Raw genomic sequence first — 19,575 nt, 5'->3', positions numbered from 1 at the left:
CCACCTGTCCCTGACAGTGCCCTTGCTGCGGCATGGAGAGACTTGCTTTTGCCCAGACAGCCAGTGTCTCACAGCAGAGCCAGGGCCGGACACCAGGGCTCAGGGTGGTCACTCAGCTCCTCCCAGATCAGGCAGGGAATTTCTGAATAGCCCCCAGGGGGCTGAGGGCTCTCAGGAGCAGGGACCAGGGTAGCGGAGTGGCGGAGTGTGGGTTTGGAATTGGGCTCGGGGTACCCCCAATCTAGGTACCTGAGGGCCTTGGCTCTCTGCCCCTCACTGTACCCAGGCTCTGTAGAAGGTTTTTGGGCAGTGGCTGCAGACCCACCCAGAGGAGGGGGGATGGGGTGGCGGGAGAGTTTGGGCAGGCTCCGGCAGAGGGACTAGAGAACCCAGGGCCCCTGTCTTGGCCCGGCCTTGCTGTGGGTGGAGAGGGCTATGTTACACTCTGGCGTGCTCGTGGGGATGGGAGGTGTGGATGTGCAGATGTGCTTCCAGAGGCAGGGATGGGATTAGGGCATCTGGCCTAAAGCCTGCCACCCTAGGGAATGAGTTGGGCCTGCCTGGGTGCATGTGTATCCCAGGGCCATGGTGGAGGTGCCAGGGCAAGGCTGAAAAGCAAGCTAATTGGATCCGGAAAAATCCCTGGCAGCCATGCGGATGTGGAATTTTCCCCATTCCAGAGTCGCCCAGTAATGGCGGGGGCAGCGGGGCTCTGACACAGCCCATGACCCACTGAGTGGCCAGCCCATGCCCCACTGTGCAATGCCCACAGCTGGGGCTGCACATTCCCAACCTAGGTGGGCATTAGTTCCCATCCTTGGTCCTCCTCTGTGGTGAGGAGGGAAACCAGGTACTGAAAGAAGGTGGCCCATGGATGGGGCACCTGCATGCTGATGGTGCTATGCTCAGCCCTTATGGACACCGTAGAGAGGAGGGGTCAGCGGAGACCTCCTAGAGCATGACTGGTTGGAGATGGGTCCCTCGCCTGAGCTTCCCTCAAGGGATTCTGGCCCCCTCTCCTCCCTTCTCATCTACATTTTAGACCCCAAACGTGTGTCCCCAGCAGGAGGCCATACCTCACATTGGATATTCAGGGCTCCGGAGCCCCCAATAAAAGTTCGGCAACTAGTCTAGCCACCTCCCTTTGCCCAGAGCTCGGCTGCCCTCATCACCACCACCACGCCACCCCCGTTTCCCAGGCACCCTCGAATCCCCTTCCGGGGCTGGGAGCTCAGCCGAGCTTCAGGGTCCAGCGGTGGGACAATGGCCCCGTTGGCGCTTCCGAGACAAACGCGCCTTGTTGAGCCGGCGGCGGGGGCGCGGCGTTGCGCTCGGGGACGCTGAATGCGGCTTCTGTGCGTCCCGGCTGGGCGCGGAGGGGCCGGGAGGGGGCCGGGGCCAGGCCGCCTATTGGCCGCAGCACCGGGGGACGGGCCAGGCTGGCGGCCGCACCTGGCTGGGGTGAGTGTGGCGGCGGCGGCGGCGGGAGCATGGTCCAGGCCCGGTGGAGTCGGGGGCCCGGGCGGGTACGCCCCGCCGCCTAGTGAGCGCCCGGGCGCCGCGGCCCGGGACCGAAGCAGCCACGCCAGGCCCGAGGAGAACCGGGCCAAGGTATGTCCTGGGGGCCCAGCACCCACTGCCTGCTTGTGCCGTGTCTGGGTTGCAGCCGGCACTACCCAGACCTCCAAACTGGGACAGGGGGAGTCAGACTCTCAGACCTGAGTGGCGTGGGAGTGCTAACAACTGCTCCAGGGTCCCGGTGCCCAGCGGGCTGACAGGGGGCAGCTGGAGGGCACGTTGATGTGTGCCCTGCCCTTGGTTTCTTCCTCACAGCCCCCTTGCCAGGGTTTTCCCAGACCTTGGACATGGGTGGGTGGGGCTGGCGCTGGGCTGGGACTGGAAGTCCATTAATGATTAATCTTGGACACAGCCGCCTGAGCCCTGGGGGAGGAAGGGCAGGGATCTCCCCTGTTCTCAGCGCTCTCCAGAAGGGGTGTTTGGGGAGGGGGGAAAATTGGACCAGGGACTGGGGACCAGGGGGAGGGATGGATCCCCCTCTGCTTGGGGAAGGCCCTGTCCTATACCACAAAGGGGGCAAGGCCACCAAAGAGAAGCTTGTGGAAATGGGACAAGCCCTGATATCCAGGAAGGGCCCATAGGAAATGCAGCCCGTTGAGTTTCCAGGACCAATGGCCAGGAGGGGGTCCTCCTTGGTCTGCCCCCTCATTATCAAGCCGGTACTTGGTCACAGCACAGAGCAAGACTGTGTTCTCTTCCCAGTAGGGCCCCTCTTCCCACCTTCCTAGAGCAGGAGAGGTGATGATCGCAAATCTGGCTACAGTAAGCCACACGAGTAGGAGGGAGGGAGAAGGGAGAAGGGAGAGAGGGCCACAGGCCTGACACCTGATCGCCAGGGTTGCTAAGGTGACAGGTGCCATGAAAATCCTCAGGAAGACAGTCCAGTTGGGAGAATCCAACCTCCTCCTTTACCAAGGGGGTGACCTGAGGCCCAGAGAGGGTAAGGCCACGGGCAGGCCTGGGCTAGAGCAGCCCCGGTAGTGCTGCACTGTACTTTGCCCTGCAAAGGAGGGCATTCCCATTATCCTTAGGGGGAAACTGAGGCCCAGGGTGATTCAGTGACTTGCCCAAGGTCATGCATAGTTCAAAGGTGGCTGAGTTGACTACGAATCACAGGAGTCTTGTACCAGCCTTGTCCCAGCCGGCATCTCAGGACTGCAGCCCTGCTCAAGACCTCTCTGCTGCTCTGGGGTCCTAGGCTCTTGAATCTGCCTGCGCCGCCCCAAACCCCTAGTTCAGGACCCCTCCCCCCCCTTGCCTTCCTAGCTCCCAGCTCTGCCTGACACTCGGGGGGTGGGCAGGCTGCTACCCTGGGAGCAGAGACAACAGAGCCCTGTTCCCAGCTGCCACCTCGGGCTGCTTCATTCCCTGCTTCTCACTCAGGCAGAGCCCTGCCTGAAGGAAGCTCCCTGTGGACAAAGGAGCCCGCCTGCTTCCTGCGTATCCCCTTGTCCAGTGGGCATGGGTCTGCTGTTTGAGAGCATGGGGCGGATGCCCCCTTGTCACCCAGCAAGAAAGGAGTGTTTTCCTGACAGTCCCCACTCCGGGCTCTACGGGGACTGAGTGTGTCACCCCGGTGAGAGGCAATGATTAACCTAAGTGACTGAGGGACAGATGGAATTCCAGGCACGGCAGCAGGCCGGTGAAGGGCTTCTTGCTTCACGTGGACTGGGTGACGAATATGGGAAGAACAACCCCTTTTATGAGGGCTATTCTACTCCAGACAGGAAGGGCAGGAGTGAGCAGAGGTGCCCGTGGGGGTCAGTGGGCTGGGGGCTGGAGGAATCATCAGGTGAGGAGCGATGGTTGGGAAGAACTGGGGTCCCAGGTGACACCTTCTCTCCCACCTGCCAGTTCCGGGTGGCTTGGGCACTCCCAGACCTGATCCCAGCAGTGCCCTGACTTGCCATGGGGCCTTAGGCAGATCCTTTCCTATCCGTGCCTCAGTTTCCCCCAATGCGAAATCTGGGGGTGAGGGAACTTGGGTCTGGAGCATGGGAAATATGGGGGTCTGGATGAGGAGGGTTGCGTTCCAGGAGTCTGCACTGTTTCTTCTGCCAAGTGGGTCTAGAAGGGTCATGATAATAATCCGAGGTATGAGCAAAGGGCTCTGTATGCCTCATCCCATTTGATCCTCATAGCGAACCCTGAGAGGGGCAAAATATTCCCACTGTTAAGAAGCTGAGGCTCAGAGCAGGGAAGTCGCCTGCCCGAGATCACCCAGCTGGGGACTGGTGGAGTCAGAATTCATAGCCAGAGCGTCTCAGCCTCTCCAGGAGGGGAGAGGCAGGTGGGCAGATCACGGCATTGTGCATAGCAAGTGCTCAGCTCCTCTTAAAAACCTTTATACTGTTACATATATTTATGCAAATGAGTGCATGACATTCCTTTAAAAAAACATCTCAGTCATGCTAGAAGGTACAGCGAATGATATTACCAACTTCCACATGCTCACCTCTGGCGTTCTCAGTAACTGGGAGCTAGTAAAGAAACCACTGACTTCTTGGTTACCCTGTGTGTTACCCCTCTGAAGCCACTTTGGGGCATCTCAGCCCTGGTGATGGCTTCGCCCAGACAAGGCAGTGTAGCAGGAAGAGCTCGCTTGTAGTTCTGACTTTGCCGGTTAGCCCCCCTCCACCTCGCTGTGTGTTGCCACTCATCCCTTGGCTAGCAGGTGACTCTGGGAAGTCTGTGGGGGTCCCAGGCATGGTTGCCATTTGAAACAGTAGAGATAGGTGACCCTGCAAGATCAAAAAGTGCCTTCTGAATCATCAAAGAACATTGCCCTCTTCTCAGTCAGCTGCTGGACCTGGTACCCAGCTGGCAGCCATTCCCCCAGCCCTGGGGGCAGGCAGGAGGGGCAAGACGTCAGGGCTGACAGTCTAGGGGTGGTCCTGTGAGCCAGCAAGTGGGGTTCCGCTGAATTCCCTCTCTGGGTGATCCTCCCCATCTCTACTCCAGCACCCCACTCCAGAGGGGCAGAGCGAGGAGGCTTCTGGGTCCTTGCAGGGCACTGTCCAGGGCTCCTGGGTGAAGGGCCAACCTCTCCCATCTGCACCTTTAACTGTGCCGCCCACACTTGCCAGCTTCTCTGCCCCAGGCCCCTGCTGCCTCTTCCCCACTTTAGGACCCTGAGGCTCGGAGAGGGCTGTGGTCGCACAGGCGGGTGGGGTATGGCTCATATCAGCCGCTTCTCTCTCCTCCTCCAGCCGGACTGCAGTTTTTCAAAAGTGGAAGTATCTTTATTTTTCATTTTAATTTTTTCCCACAGTAATACAGACTCTTTGTAAAGCAAAATCATATGTGTGTATGTATATATATTTTGACTTCATTATATATTGTGGACATCATTTACATGAGGACATAATAAACCATGGAGTGAATGTCATGTAATATTTTTAACCATCCCCTATTGTTAGACATTAGTTTCTATCTTTCCCCTTTGCTAAACTTTTGCACCCACCTCAGATCTCCTGTTAGATTATCTTCCGTGAACAAATTACCACAGATGGAATTGCTGGGTCTGAAGATGGGCACCTTAGAACTATAATAGTTGCTGTCAAATATGCAGTCCGAGCACTGTAGGGGGAGTCTTGTTGCTTCACTTTTCAAGTCTCCTCCAGTGTCCCCATGAGATTCCCTTCTAGCTACAAGAAATAGCCCTCGGCCACTCTCACCCCATCACCTTGTCTTCCAGAACCCTGTTCTTATGTGTGCGCACTGAGCAAACAGCATGGATGCCCATCAATCAGGGAGTGGTTCGTGGGGAGTAGTGTTCCACACATTGTTCTGCAGCCAGTGGCTTTAAGAGGCCCCTTTGTCTTTATCTCCTTGGGGGACTCTTGCTCTCCCTGCAGGGCTTTTCACCTTCCTCCCCCTTTCTCTGGCGATTCCATCTGCTTCTCTGACCTCAGATCCCACCTCTGTGCCCATGGCTCCCAATCTCTTTCCCCTGAGGTCTCCCTCTTGTGCTCCAGGTAAGGGGTCTTACTGCTCTTGGCATGTTCTACAGGCATCCCACACATCCCTCAGACTCAACTTGTCCAAATTGAAACTGACATTGCCCACCCAACCCCAATATGAAACTTACCCCTCTCTTAGCTTCCCCCACTCAAGGGCGAGCTCCACCCCCAGCCAGCTCCACCCCTGGTTACCCCAACAGGGGTTCTTCCTTTCCCTCCTCCACACCCTATCATTCACCAAATGTTGTCTATGCCATGGCCTACCGATGGTTCCAGTTCATTCCCAGCTGTGTTGGTCCAGGTCATTTCACACCTAGACAGCTATAACAACCACTGCTGGCTTCTCCCAGTCCTTCCCCAGCCCTACTGTTCATTTTCCATCCAGCAGCCTGATGGGAATCCCATCTCCTCACTTCTCTGCTGAAGAATTTCCAGGGTTCCCCATTGCCCACAGGATCCAGGCCAGAGTCCTTAGCATGCTTTCCTGAGACCCTGTGTCTCCTGCCTGCCCCTGCCCCTGCCCCCTTTCTGGCTGTGCCTCTAGTCTCCCCTGCACATCCATCCTCTAACATATGCACATACTGGACACTCCAGCCAAGCTGAACATTTGTTAGTTTCTCAGTGGCCTTGGGTCTCTGCACACGCTTTTCTCTCTGCCTGGCTCATTCCAGGGTAACAAGTGCATTAGTTAATGCTAGGTGCTGTAACAGACAAGCCCCAACTTCCGAAAGGCTAACACAGTGGCAGTTACGAGTTGTTATTTTCATGAGATCTAATCGGGTGTTTCGTGCGTGTTGATGCGAATACCAGCCTCCTCCCATCTCATGGCCCCGCCCATCTCCAGATCTTTAGAAATGGCCCCATTCATCCATCCAATTTACGGGAAAGGAGAACACAGAGAAGGTCCGCCCACCTAACCTCAACAGCTATTATTCTGCTCACATTCCATTGGCCAGAATTCGGTTGCACGAGGACACTGAACCACCAAGGAGGATGGGAAATGTAGTTTAGCCATGTACTCGGGGAGAAAAGGGGGCTAACTGCCTTTGGAAATCAGAAAAGACATAGCAGCTTCTGCTACCTGGGGCCCCTAACCCCAGGAAGCCTCCCTGAGCATGCTCTACCTGCCCCCCAGGCTGGATCAGGTGTTTGCGTTCCAGCGAGCCCCTCCAACGTGTCCTCTGTCACAGCACCTGCGGCTGCCTGTCCTCTCACCCCCATGACTGTGAGCCCAGAACTCTGGCACGGGAATCATGAACCAGCGCCAGGCACAGTGCAGGTGCTCCCTAAATAACTGTGGAACAGATCAATTTAAAACTCGTGGTCACAAAAAGATGTCCACAATCTATTGACATGGGAGAGTCAATAGATTAAGTTAAAAACAAAATGCGCTCCCCCAGAGAGACCCCTTCTAGCATCTGTATGGGTTTATAGACAGAAAAAATGTGGGGAGGCTTGTGCTAAAGTTTTAAGGGCGGTGACCTCTGGGGATGGAGCTCTTTTCATTGTCTTCTTTACATTTTTCCATAATTGTCTGATTTTTTTTTTTACGGTAATCATGTACTGCTTTTATCATTAAAAACTTTTTTTTTTTTTGGCTGGGGTTGGGGGAGACCCAGCCAGAGATGCTGTCACTATCGATACCCTGAGAAGAGAACCCCCTGGCGGGGCTGGAAATGTGGGTTCTGCTATCAGTGCTTCCTACTCTAGAAAGCTCTGCTTCACATGGCTCTTCTTTACCTGCCTTCCCACCTCACGGCAACCTCACCTTTTGTTCAAGAGCCTGACCTCCACTCCCTCCTGCCCAAGACCCTTAACCTCTTGTGACTTGGGGCTTGTCACATGGCGTCCTCGAGCTTTAGCTCCCTCCTCTATAAAGTAGGGGCGGTAACAGGGCAAGGGTTATGAAGCTGTGTGATGCATGGGAAGTCTTGAGCACAGGACCAGACTCTGTTTGGTCAAGAGGCCATACTCATAAACCACCTCTCTGCTGTTTGATACCAGCTCTGCCCTGCCTCACCCCCTGCCCCCATATATTTATCTGTTTTCAAACTAGCTCAGTCCAGAACAGATGAGACAACTCTACTCCGTGCCAATCCAGCCCACAGAGAGATATGGACTCTGGTCCTCCCTGTGGCTGGTTAAGCTCTGGTATTTCGTGGAGCCTTGACGGCTGCTCCCAGGCTGGGTGGGGCTGCGGCGGGTGGGGGAGGGCAAAGTGTTGAGCAGTGTCAGAGGCCTGCTGCTTCCTGGGAGGACCCGGCAGCTGGTCCACCTATGAAAGTGCTCTGTGTGAGATAAATGCCTCTCACAGTAATGATTACTATTAACCTTGGTCCCTAGAGCCCCTGTGCCTGACGGAAGGATGTGAGGTGCTTTTCTGGGCATCCTCTGTTCATGGCAAGGCCGAACCCAGACCCGAAGACAGACCTGAACCCAGCAAAGAGTGGGGTGTAAGAGATTTCGGCGCCTCAGGTGAGCCTGAGGGCCCTTGGGGTTTAGGACAGGGCCCCTAGAACTGCCTCTTCTTGCCAAGACCCTGGGAAGGCTTGGCCCCTGCAGCGGGCCCGAGTCCCTCCAGGCCGGCCCGCGGTGTCCCATGGACTGATCCCTCACACAGGGTGCAGGCAGGAGAGGCATGATCCGTATAGCCTCTTTGATGAAGGATTTGGAGCTCAGAGGTGAAATCTCATCAGACTGATCCTCCCAGAGCTGGTCAGGTTCTCTGCCCCCAGGACGACTTCCAGGTGAGTTGCTTGCTCCCGGGGCTCCACAGATTTTAGACAAACCTTGGTCTCTGGTTGCGTCTTGGCATCTCTAAGTCCTGAAATTTGGCAAGTCTGCATTTGGATTTCTGTCTGGCTCTGACTGTCCCCTGTTAACTGTGTGACCTTGGGCAGGTGAGTTCACCTCTCCGAGCCTTGGTTTCTTCACCTGGAGAGTGGGCTAATCACGGTGCTTAATGCATAGGGCAGCCGTGGGACTTAAATGAGAGGCAGTTCGAGGAGCAATTAGCCTCCCCGACTCTCTGCAGAGCTCTGCGGCTGCTTGTGTCCTTGGTCCAAGGACACCCAAGACCTTGCTGAGCCCTTAGGTGAAGGAGCTGCCTGGCTGTTGAGGTCTAGAGATAGTCAGGGACCACCTGCAAGGTGCCCCTGGCAGAGGGCCCGGGCAGCACCTGCAGGGTACAGACACATGCCACCTGTTATCCCCGCGGAGGGAACTCATGAATATTCACACCCGCTGGAGCGTGAGGGAGCCAGCCAGAATACTGCTGGGTGTCATTGGAGCGTTCCTGTTTCCCAGTGACCGCCGAGGCAGCCTGGGAGTCAGATGTGGCTCAGACAGGGAGAGGAAAGGGGCAGCCAACCACGGCCCAAGGTGAGTGTGTCTTTCTCCACCCCTGCACAGGGGTCCCTGGTGGAGCAGGACACCTGGGACCAAGGCCTGCCTGGTAGTGCTGCTGTAGGACAGAAGGTTTACCATCCTGGGCTCGGTTTCCCTCTGTGCATGCCGTGGGGATGAGTCCTGTTTCTCCTTCGTTCTCTAGAGGGTGCTGGTCCAAACGAACAGGAGGATTGCTGGGCCTGGCCAGGAGCCAGCTGTCAGCATAGGTGGAGGGTGATGTGGCTAGGGTAAGCAAGGATAGGAATAGAAGGGGTGGGCTGGGGAGAGGGAACCATCAGCCCTGAGTGCCTGGGACTGTCACCACCATAGGCAGAGAAAGAGAGACCGAGGTTCTGGTTCTGTCTGCTGTGGCTGTGCTGTGTGACCTTGAGGGTGGCCCTGCCCTCTCTGAGCCTTAGCCTCCCTGCTGTGCTGTCTTCCTGATTGGAGGCTATGAAGCTCGGGCCACACTGTTATTGTCCCTGGTACCGCATGGCCTTGGACCTGGGGCTGTCGGCTGACTGCAAGCCTCCATCATGGGCCATGGGCATACACCTTGAAGGGGCGATAACTGGGAGTTTGGGAGGGCAATCATAATGATGATAGTAGTAATGATGGCCACCCATGCCCAGGGAGTGTCTGCTCTATGCGAGCCCTGTGCTGGTCACTTTCCTTGTGGGACAGGGAAGATCTGCATAGTGCCCTGTGATGGAGGGGGAGTTGGCATCATCATTTTAGAGGAGAATCTGAGACCCAGAGAGGGACACAGCCTTGCCTAGGGCACACAGAAAGGAAGCAGCAGAACTAGGTCTCAAACCCAGGCCCCTGGCCCCAATATGTATGACTCACACATGTGGCTCTCACACACTTGTGTTAACCCCGGCTACATTCTGCCCTGAGTGTCCTGGGGGTCATTCATCAAACATTTACCTGGTGCCAGGCTCCGACAGCGCAGGGATGAGTTATCTTTGGGCTTGCCTGCCGCTGAGCACAGAGGGGATCTCTCCTCCCATAAGGCTGGGCCTGGGAACCTGGGCCCTGGTCAATAGTGATGATAATAATAATTAATATGTATCGATCTCTGCGTGTGTACATGCATTCTCTCATTCCGATCGCAGTCTTATGACTGTTCCTCTCAGCCAGGCTTCTGGCTGCCAGCCAGCCCCTGTCTGGACCTTGGTCTACCCAGGGACTCTGCCTATGGTTACCAAGGGCCCTATGTGGGCCGATCTTGGTGCTGTGTGTCCATCGTACACGTGAGGAGGCTAAGACGGAGAGGTTAAGCAGCGTGCCCAATTTCACAGAGGCCAGGGAGCGAGGGAGCCACCAGCCTCGAATGCCTCGGGCTGCTGACACAGTAGGGACCAGCCACCAGGGCCCCCGATGGTTCTCCACTTTTCCTCCCGGCTGCCCTGGCCCAGCCCACAGAGGCCAGACCCTGCTGTGCTGCTGGGACAGAGCCCCATTAGCCACACGTCGGCCTCCTGTGGTGGCTCTTCTGGCTGCACACATCCTTCCTGCGGGCCTGGGACATGCCAGGCAGGGGCTGCCACAGACAGAGCTGGAAGGTGCATACTGAAGGCCGACAGACTTGGGCTTGAATCCCAGCCCTGCCCCCTGCCTTGCCGAGTGACCCTGGGCAAGTCACATCACTTCCTGGAACCTCGGTTTCCGCATCTGCAAAATGGGGGTGACAGTGGGGTCAGCCTGCTGGGAGAGCTGAGCAGAAACAGGGAGATGCTCTGGAGAAGCCCCCGCCCAGGGCCTGGCTCCTAGCAGGGGCTCGAAAGTGAAACCTGAGGGCAGGCATAGTTTCAGGAAGCCCAAGTGGCAGAGTGGACAAACAAATGAGTGAAGCCGAGATGGGGAGGTTGGGGGCGCTGTCCTGGGCCGGGCTGGGTGGAGCCTGATTGGTGGTTCTGGGAAGCTGGTCTGCCCCCTGCTGCTGGGCCTCCATCCCAGAGCCTCTGCCCTCAGCCTCCCAGATTTCCGGAAAGTGCCCTGGTGAGTGGGGCTGCTGGGGCAGGAGTGGGCCCTGGGGATTGGGGCAGGGCAGGAATTTTACCCTTCCCTGTTTTAAAGTCAGAGAACCTGCGGTCTAGGCCCCACTCAGGGATTGGGCCCGAGTCTGAGGCTCTGGCCTGGCCCAGGGCTCTGCCCTGCTTTCCACTGGCTCCCCCCGGGGTGAGGGGTGGCAGAAGCCCAGCTGGGGCACTTGATGCATGGAGCTGGTCTGTGCTGGGAGTGGGCAGCAGCCAGTCCCTGCTCAGCGGTGCCCACCCTGAGGGGAACAAAGACTGAGACCTGGAGCAGGTCGCCAGGGGCTCAGGAGGGAAACAGCCAACACTCTTTGAGAAATAACTATGTTCCAATTGCTTTCTTTGCCCCCTCCATCCCTGCAAGAGCCAGTGAGGGGGGGCTGTCAGCTTCCCAATTTTACAGATGAGAAAGTGAGGCTCCATGGGGGTTCCTGTGATTGAAACACAGGCTTGGTGGGGCGCCTGGGTGGCACAGCGGTTGAGCGTCTGCCTTCGGCTCAGGGCGTGATCCCGGCATTATGAGATCGAGCCCCACGTCAGGCTCCTCCGCTATGAGCCTGCTTCTTCCTCTCCCACTCCCCCTGCTTGTGTTCCCTCTCTCGCTGGCTGTCTCTATCTCTGTCTAATAAATAAATAAAAATCTTAAAAAAAAAAAAAAAAAAAAAGAAACACAGGCTTGGGGCCTCCAGAGCCTGGGGTCAGCACCTCCCCCTCCCTGACCAGACTGACTAGCCACCTTACCCCACCTTGCATTCTTTATCACCTATTATTTAAATATAATACCTTTTATTGCCCTTCTTTTAAATTAAAAAAGTAATACATGCTCCCTTTTAAAAAGCAATTGTTATAGAAATGCATAATATAGAAAAATATTCCCGTATATACCCCTTCTCCTCGCTATGCAGAGGATACTACTGTTAAAATTTAGAATACCGCCCTCCAGTTGTTTCTGGGCCTACATGTATACATATACGGGTTTGAGGGCATAGTGTTCTGGAACTTTCTTTTTTCACATTATTAGATCATGATGTGTTTTTGAGCCAGTCCACTTAGCTCTGTCTTGTTTTGTTAATGGGTACAAAGGACTCCATCTGGGAACAGGCCTTGGTTTGTGTACTAGTTTCCCACTGATGGATGTTGAGGTCGTTTCTAATTTTTTAAATTTCTGACCAAGCTGCCATGAACACCATGCCATGTGGGACTTTGCCCAAGTGTTTCTGTAGAATCGTTTGATGGAACAAACTGCCCTCTGGAAACATTCTCCCCCGTTCTTATTTACCCCTGACTTGCCCACCTTGCCCACCTAGGAGTGAACGGAGATGCGTTATTGTCATGAGGGAGGCCAAATTCCCTCTTACATAGTTTCTTCCTCTGCACGTTGCTTCCTGTGATGAGAAATTTCTAGAGGATGAGTGGAAGACTCAGGGACTGGTGCTGCCTGGTGGGGTGGGGCCTGGAGTGCCCCTTCCCCGAGAAGGGTTTATGGGTGCCTTGGGTAACTTTCCCAGAGGGAAGTATGTGGGGTCCTCCTCCAGGTAGGCTACGTAGCCTCTGCCCCCAGGGATGGTGGGGACGTGCCCTGCGTATGGTCATGGGGCAGCACGCATGACTTCTCGTGGCCTGAGAGGCCCAAGGTCCCCATGCTGCATGTGTCAGAAGTGGAGTGGAAAGTTTTGAGCCCTGGTCTTACAGCTATGGGGAGGGAGGAAGGCGCCCCGAGCCCCGGCTCTCTCCTGGACTCCCATCCCTCAGCATGAACTACCCCCCTTACAGTCCATGTCTCAGTCCCCCGCTGTTAGGGTGGCCACAGTTAGACTAAAAGACTAGACCAAAAACTTCTCCCCAAACCCAAAACAAACAAAAGGACACCCAGTTAAGTGTAATTTTTAGATAAACATTGAATGATTTTTAGTATGTCCTGTGCAATATTAAAATTAAACAACTTTTGGGGCGCCTGGGTGGCTCCGTTGGTTAAGCGCCCAACTCTTGGTTTCGGCTCAGGTCATGATCTTGCGGTCGTGGGATCGAGCCCCATGTAGGGCTCTGCGCTCAGCACGGAGTCTGCTTCAGATCCTCTCTCCCTCTCTTTGCCCTTCTCCACCCTTGTGCATGTGCGCGCTCTCTAAAATAAATAAAATCTTTAAAAAGATAAAATTACACAAATTTTATTGTTTATCTAGAATTCAGATTTACCTGGGCCACCCTGCGTGCTGGCAATCAGAGAGGAGGTAGGTGTGTGGGCAGAGGCCTGAGCCTCAGTTTCTCCATCTGCCTGTCCTACAGGCCCAGGGGCCCAGGGCCCAGTGAAAAGAGATGAGGAGACTCAGCCCTTCACTGGGCAGCTGGGAAGGGTGGCACAGGGAACAGGTGGCACTGGTTGGGTCTTTTGAAAGGTGGGCGATTCAGGCCCCGGGAGGCCCCTGACCCCTCCTTGTGAATAGCCCTGGCCCTAGGCCTGGGGCAGGGGGGACAGGGCACTGGGAGAGGGTCTTCTTTTCCGTCTTAGAAAATGATCTCATTATGAAGCCCCAAAATGTATGAACTGATGACACCCAAGTACCCACCCTACCCCTCGGCTTAAAAATTAAAACTGAACCAGGCAGCAGAACCTTCTTCCTTCCCCATCCCCCAGTCTCTCTCTGCACTGGCTTTGCCCACCATCTCTGTCTGCACCCCTGTTGCATGTCTCTCCATGTGTTTGTCTCTCTGTCCCTCTGTGGACCTTGCTGGGGGGCCATAGAGCTGGCAAAGGGCAGTCCCGATGTCGAAGGCTGCCCTCGACCCAGCCAGGCCTGGGGCAGCAGTGGAAGCTCCCTGGGGCTGGCCTGCTAACGCTTGCCCTGCTCTGCGACCCCGCAGGTGTCTGAGATGCCGCTGCCGCAGAAGAAGCGCTGGGTGTCCATGGCCAAGGGGCTGGTGCTGGGGGCACTCTTCACCAGCTTCCTGCTGCTGCTGTATTCCTATGCTGCCCCCCCGCTGCACGCTGGCCTGGCCTCCACGTGAGTGGCCCTCCTGGGGGGCCAAGGGGTGGGAGCCGGAGGGGAGGGGGCTCCCTGTGCCCTGCATCATGCTGTGCTGGGCAGAAATGGTGCTGCTGAGGGCAGAGCTGTGTAACCCTGGGCCTCAGTGTCCTCCTCCGTGAAGCGGGCCTAATAACAGAGCCTGCCTGATGGGGCATGAGGATCAAATCATGCTGTCCGTGTACAGGGCTGGGGTTATCATCATTGGAGGCCCCAGTGGGGCTGGGAGGTGGGGGTGACTTGTCCCACTGGCACAGGGCCCGGATTCAGACTGGGGTCTGTCTGCCTCCAAGCCTGCCTCCTCACCTTGAGGCTAGCCCACCCCCTCCTGGGGCTGCTCAGCCTAGGCCTGGCATGGTTTGAGAGGCCTGGCCTCTCAGTTGGTGGTATGAAGGTGAACCAGAAGAAATTACTGATAATTGACTATTTTTGTCAAAAACCGACCTACCAAATTTCATGTGGTCCAATCTAATGCTAATTCATGATAAATGTAGGACGTGGTGACCACGAAAGAGACAAGAACCAGCACGCTTGTCTCACTTCGACCTCATACCAGCACCACAGATGGGCCTGATATATTCCCCATCTCACAGAGCAGGCACGTGAGGCCAAACAGACCAAACCACCCGGCCGAGCATCATCGCTTGGTCTGGTCCCCTGTCCTGGCTCACCTGCTACCCACCATCCCCAACAGCCCTGATCTTTAGACACCAGGGCGCTGGGGGTTCTGCAACCCGAGGGCCCCCAGCAGCCCCTGAGTCTCCCCCCACCATTCCACCCACAGCAGGACCCCAGAGGGCACAGCGCCCTGCTCCCCGGCGCCGGGTGAGTCCGAGGCGCCGGCCCCGGCCAACCGCTCTGCGGGAGGGTGCCAGCCTCGGCGCGACATCGTGTTCATGAAGACGCACAAGACGGCCAGCAGCACGCTGCTCAACATCCTGTTCCGCTTTGGCCAGAAGCACGGGCTCAAGTTCGCCTTCCCCAACGGCCGCAACGACTTCGACTACCCGGCCTTCTTCGCGCGCAGCCTGGTGCAGGACTACCGGCCCGGCGCGTGCTTCAACATCATCTGCAACCACATGCGCTTCCACTACGACGAGGTGCGCGGGCTGGTGCCGCCCAACGCCACGTTCATCACCGTGCTCCGCGACCCCGCCCGCCTCTTCGAGTCCTCCTTCCACTACTTCGGCTCGGTGGTGCCCTTCACGTGGAAGCTCTCGGGCCGCGACAAGCTGGCCGAGTTCCTGCAGGACCCAGACCGCTACTATGACCCCAACGGCTACAACGCCCACTACCTCCGCAACCTGCTCTTCTTCGACCTGGGCTACGACAGCGGCCTGGACCCCGGCGACCCGCAGGTGCAGGAGCACATCCTGGAGGTGGAGCGCCGCTTCCACCTGGTGCTCCTGCAGGAGTACTTCGACGAGTCCCTGGTGCTGCTCAAGGACCTGCTCTGCTGGGAGCTGGAGGACGTGCTCTACTTCAAGCTCAACGCCCGCCGCGCCTCGGCCGTGCCGCGCCTCTCCGGGGAGCTGTACCGGCGCGCCACGGCCTGGAACGTGCTGGACGCCCGCCTCTACCGCCACTTCAACGCCAGCTTCTGGCGCAAGGTGGAGGCGTTCGGGCGGGAGCGCATGGCCCGCGAGGTGGCCGCGCTGCGGCGCGCCAACGAGCGCATGCGGCGCATCTGCATCGACGGGGGCCGCGCCGTGGACGCCGCCGCCATCCAGGACTCGGCCATGCAGCCCTGGCAGCCGCTGGGCGCCAAGTCCATCCTCGGCTACAACCTCAAGAAGAGCATCGGGCAGCGGCACGCGCAGCTCTGCCGTCGCATGCTCACGCCTGAGATCCAGTACCTGATGGACCTTGGCGTCAACCTGTGGGTCACTAAGCTCTGGAAGCTCATCCGGGACTTTCTGAGGTGGTGACGCCCCGCCCACCGGCAGCCCCCTCTGCCCGCCGGATCGCTGAGGGGGCGCTGGGCGGAGGGGGCCCGCCGGCCTCCCCTGTGCCCTCCTGGTGCCACCCCAGCTCTGGGGGTGAGGTGGGGCTGCTGCGGGGACTGGGCCCACGGCACACAGGGCCTCAGATCAGTATTTGACTAATTCTAGCTTTTTTAAAAAGATTTAAATCCTCTTCCCTCCAAAAAAGAATGTTCTATTTCCTGCCTCCCCTTAAAGGGGAGAGTTCAGAAGTAAAGGCGTTTGATGTTGTGTTTTTTGTTAATCAGCCTCAGTGGTGCTGACTGGTGGGGCCCTGGGTGGGAGGTGGCTGATGAGGATGGGGGGACCCGCAGGAGAGCGGGGCGGGTGCCTGGGTATGTCTGTGGGACAGAGCCCAGTGTGTGGCAGGGTTTGGTGTGCACCTGTTACGTGCTGAAGCCCTGTGTGGTTGAAGGACTCGCAGGAGCTACCAAGACCTGGAAGATCATGTGTGTGGGTGCATGTGTGCGTGCGTGTGTGCGTGCGTGCGTGTGTGTGTGTGTGTGATCATCCTGGGGCTCTACATGTCACCGACTCCAGCCCAGCACTGGTTATGTGTCCGGCATTAGGCTGAGTGGGTTATCTCAGTTCAGCTTCATCAAAACTCAGCAATGTGGGAACTGTCATTTCCTCATGCCGGTGATGAGGAAGGAAGCTCAGAGAGGGAAAGTCATCTGGCCAAGATCACACAGCAAGTAAGCAGTAGGACTGGAACAGGGGCCGGGGAGGATGCAGTGTGTGGCCAGATTAAGACAGAGTCTGTGTGTGTGTGTGGGGGGGGGGAACGCGGAGGTGGGGAGTACTTGGTGTAGCCTTGAGCAGCAGGCCCCGGGCTCAGGCTGAGGGTTCCTTGTATAATCTCATCAATCCTCACAGTCACCCTTCGAGGTAGGCCCGATTACCATCCCTTATTACAGATGTGGGACTTGACATTCTGAGAGAGCAGAACGGACTTAACTGAGGTACACATCAGACCGCAAACTAAACCTTCTCCCTGGGACCCCAAACCCCTTGCCGCAGTGTGAGGATGCATCAGCTCTAACCACCTACCTCCCTCAGCCTCCCCAGGGGGACAAGGGCCCTTTCTGGGGCCCAGGACTCCTGGGTCTCTAACTAGGAGCCAGCAGCCAGACACGAAAGGCAGAAACCACAGGCAAATGAGTTTATTGGAGAACCGTCTGTACCAGGCTCCCAGCCGAGTACCTGTACACCTTATCTGAATATCGCCAACATCCCTGCTTTAGAGACCAAAGCTCAGAGAGGTTAAGTGATGTATGGAAGGTCACACATCTAATTACTGCCAGAACCGGATTTCAAGCCGGATCAGTCAACTCTGGACCCCTCCCTGGATTTGAATCGGTCTTTCTCCTGGGAGTGAGTTTCTGGTGCAAGCAGGGTGGGAAGAAGATGTGACCAACTGTCTCAGTATCCTGGGACTGTCCCAGTTTTTGCACTGAAAGTTCCCAAATCCCAGGAACGTGCACATCTCCCTAAAGTTCTTTGCAGCAAGAAATAAGCACACTTTGGAAGCCTTAAATTCATATGGAAAGAGCTAAGAGAAAGAAAGAAAGAAAGAAAGAGAGAGAAAGAAAGAAAGAAAGAAAGAAAGAAAGAAAGAAAGAAAGAAAGAAAGAAAGAAAATTATTGACTCCAAATTCACGAGATAATCTTCCCCCGGGCACACATTTTTATTAATCAAAGAGAGATATGACTTAGTGCAATATGATAATATCTTGGGTTTGTGGAACCCCCTAATTTTATTTCCTTGGACACTTAAGGGCCTATACATGCCAATAACAATATTATATGTCATCAAATTATTTATTATTAATATTGGCCCTTCTAAGCCCTTAGGGGAATAAATCTGGCAAATAGTAGATGCCAAGAATGTAAATTGCTCCATTAGCATTTACTATCTGCCTGGTTTGTTTTAAGAACATTAGAGTCATTAACTCATTTATTAACGTAATTAATATTTTAACAGTGAGTGGTTGCGTGGTACTGAGCGAGCACTTTGTGCTCAGCTCTGTGCCCTATAGTAACATGGACAATTCCCTTTGCTCTCCTGAGGAGGCGACCAAAACGCAGAGAAGCTAAGCAGTGAGCCCAGGGTCACCCAGCCAGGCAGCCATAGAGGCAGGATGCAAACCCAGGTCTGTCAGACACCAAGGGCTGGTGCTTGCAGCCTCCAGACCGTCGGTGCCACTCCAGTTGGCCGCCTCAGCCTCCGGACGGAGGTCTTTTCCATGGTTGAAAATGTTATGAAGTCTTCAAGGGGCTGAGCTGCTCGTAGCCCGCAGGAGCCAGGCTGCTCTTGCCACACCTGGGCAGCAGAGGGCGCCATGGTGCCAAATTTGATCCTAGCCAGTCAGGACATTCCTGGCCCCGAGGGGCTGGGGGCACCCAAGGTTGGGCCTGGGCCTGCAGGTGAAAGCCAGGGCGAGGGTCATGGCTGTCCCTTGGGAGAAATTCAGTGGAGCTACCCGTTCTTCTCTGTTGTGGGATGAATTGTAACCCCTAAAGAGATATGTTGAAGTCCTAACCCCCAGTTCCCTGTGACTGATCTTATTTGGGAATTAAGGTCTTTGTACATGTAATCAAGTTAAGATGAAGTCATTAGGGTGGGTCCTAATCCAATACGGCTGGTGTCCTTATAAGAAGTGGCATTGTCCTGTGTATCTGCACACAGGGACAATGCCATGTGAAGACAGGGATTGGCGTGATGCAGTTACAGCCGAGGGCCGACAGTGACCTCCAGAAGCTAAGAAGAGGCAATGAAGGATTCTACCCAGAGTCTCACAGGGAACATGGCCCTGCTGACACCTTGATTTCAGATTTCCAGCCTGCAGAACTGTGAAAGAATAAATTCCTGTTGTTTTAAAGCCATCCAGTTTGTGGCACTTTGTTACACAGCAGCCTTAGGACACAAACAGGTGCTCTGTGCCCGGTCCCTGATCTGGGTCAGGCCTCTGTCCTTCACCTGGATTCCCTCCCCCAGGCTTACTCTTGTGATCCACCTGTAGCCAGAGGCCGTCCTCGGCTCCGAGCCCTCCGTGGTCCCCCTCACCCTTGGGGAGAAGCCATGCAGCTGCACACGTCCGTGGCTTCGCATATGCTGTTCCCTCTACCGGAAGCCCTCCTTCCTGTTGCAGGCCTAGCATTGCTAAGTGACTTCAAAGCAAGCTCTGCCCCCTCCTCTGGACCATCTTCCCTGACAGCCCAGCCCTCAAGCTAGCTCAGGGCCTCCGGGCTCCCCCATCTCACTTCCGCTCACCCAGGGCCACGGCTGTGGATATGCTTGTCTGCGAGGCCCTGACAGTATGCTCCTCCAGGACAGGGTCTTCATTTGTCTGGACACAGTCAGCCTCTAGAGCCCAGGCCAGTGCCTGGCACACAGCTGATTTTCAATAAATGTTGAAGGAGGAAAGAAAGGAAGGAAATAGGGAGGAAAGAAGAAAGGAAGGAAGGAAGGAAGGGAGGAAGGAAGAAGGAAGGGAGGAAGGAAGAGACGAAGGGCCCCTGGGTGGCTCGGTTACTTAAGCATCTGACTCTTGATTTTGGCTCAGGTCGTGATTTCAGGGTCCTGGGATGGAGCCCCGCGTCGGCT

At 56.0% G+C, this 19,575-nt stretch overlaps 1 protein-coding gene across 5 annotated transcripts; it reads left to right on the top strand.

Moving 5' to 3' along the window:
- Positions 1 to 1,454: 1,454 nt before the first annotated feature.
- Positions 1,455 to 18,854, top strand: GAL3ST1 (galactose-3-O-sulfotransferase 1). Of its 5 annotated transcripts, XM_044379024.3 has the most exons (4): positions 7,885 to 8,015; positions 8,161 to 8,287; positions 13,826 to 13,965; positions 14,771 to 18,854. In XM_044379024.3, exons 3-4 carry the CDS (start codon positions 13,835 to 13,837, stop codon positions 15,912 to 15,914), a joined length of 1,275 nt encoding a protein of 424 aa, XP_044234959.1. In that variant the 5' UTR covers positions 7,885 to 8,015; positions 8,161 to 8,287; positions 13,826 to 13,834; the 3' UTR covers positions 15,915 to 18,854. The 5 variants fall into 5 exon arrangements, with proteins under 5 accessions (XP_026340610.1, XP_026340609.1, XP_044234959.1 ...); XM_026484825.4 differs by lacking the exons at positions 7,885 to 8,015; positions 8,161 to 8,287 and adding an exon at positions 1,455 to 1,611 and having other exon boundaries at positions 14,774 to 18,854; XM_026484824.4 differs by lacking the exons at positions 7,885 to 8,015; positions 8,161 to 8,287 and adding an exon at positions 1,455 to 1,611.
- Positions 18,855 to 19,575: the final 721 nt, after the last annotated feature.

The sequence above is a fragment of the Ursus arctos genome, unplaced genomic scaffold (genome assembly GCF_023065955.2).
Source record: "Ursus arctos isolate Adak ecotype North America unplaced genomic scaffold, UrsArc2.0 scaffold_34, whole genome shotgun sequence".
Lineage (NCBI taxonomy): Eukaryota > Metazoa > Chordata > Mammalia > Carnivora > Ursidae > Ursus > Ursus arctos.
Note: the sequence above shows the minus strand (reverse complement) of the source record. Positions and strands in the feature narration are given on the sequence as shown.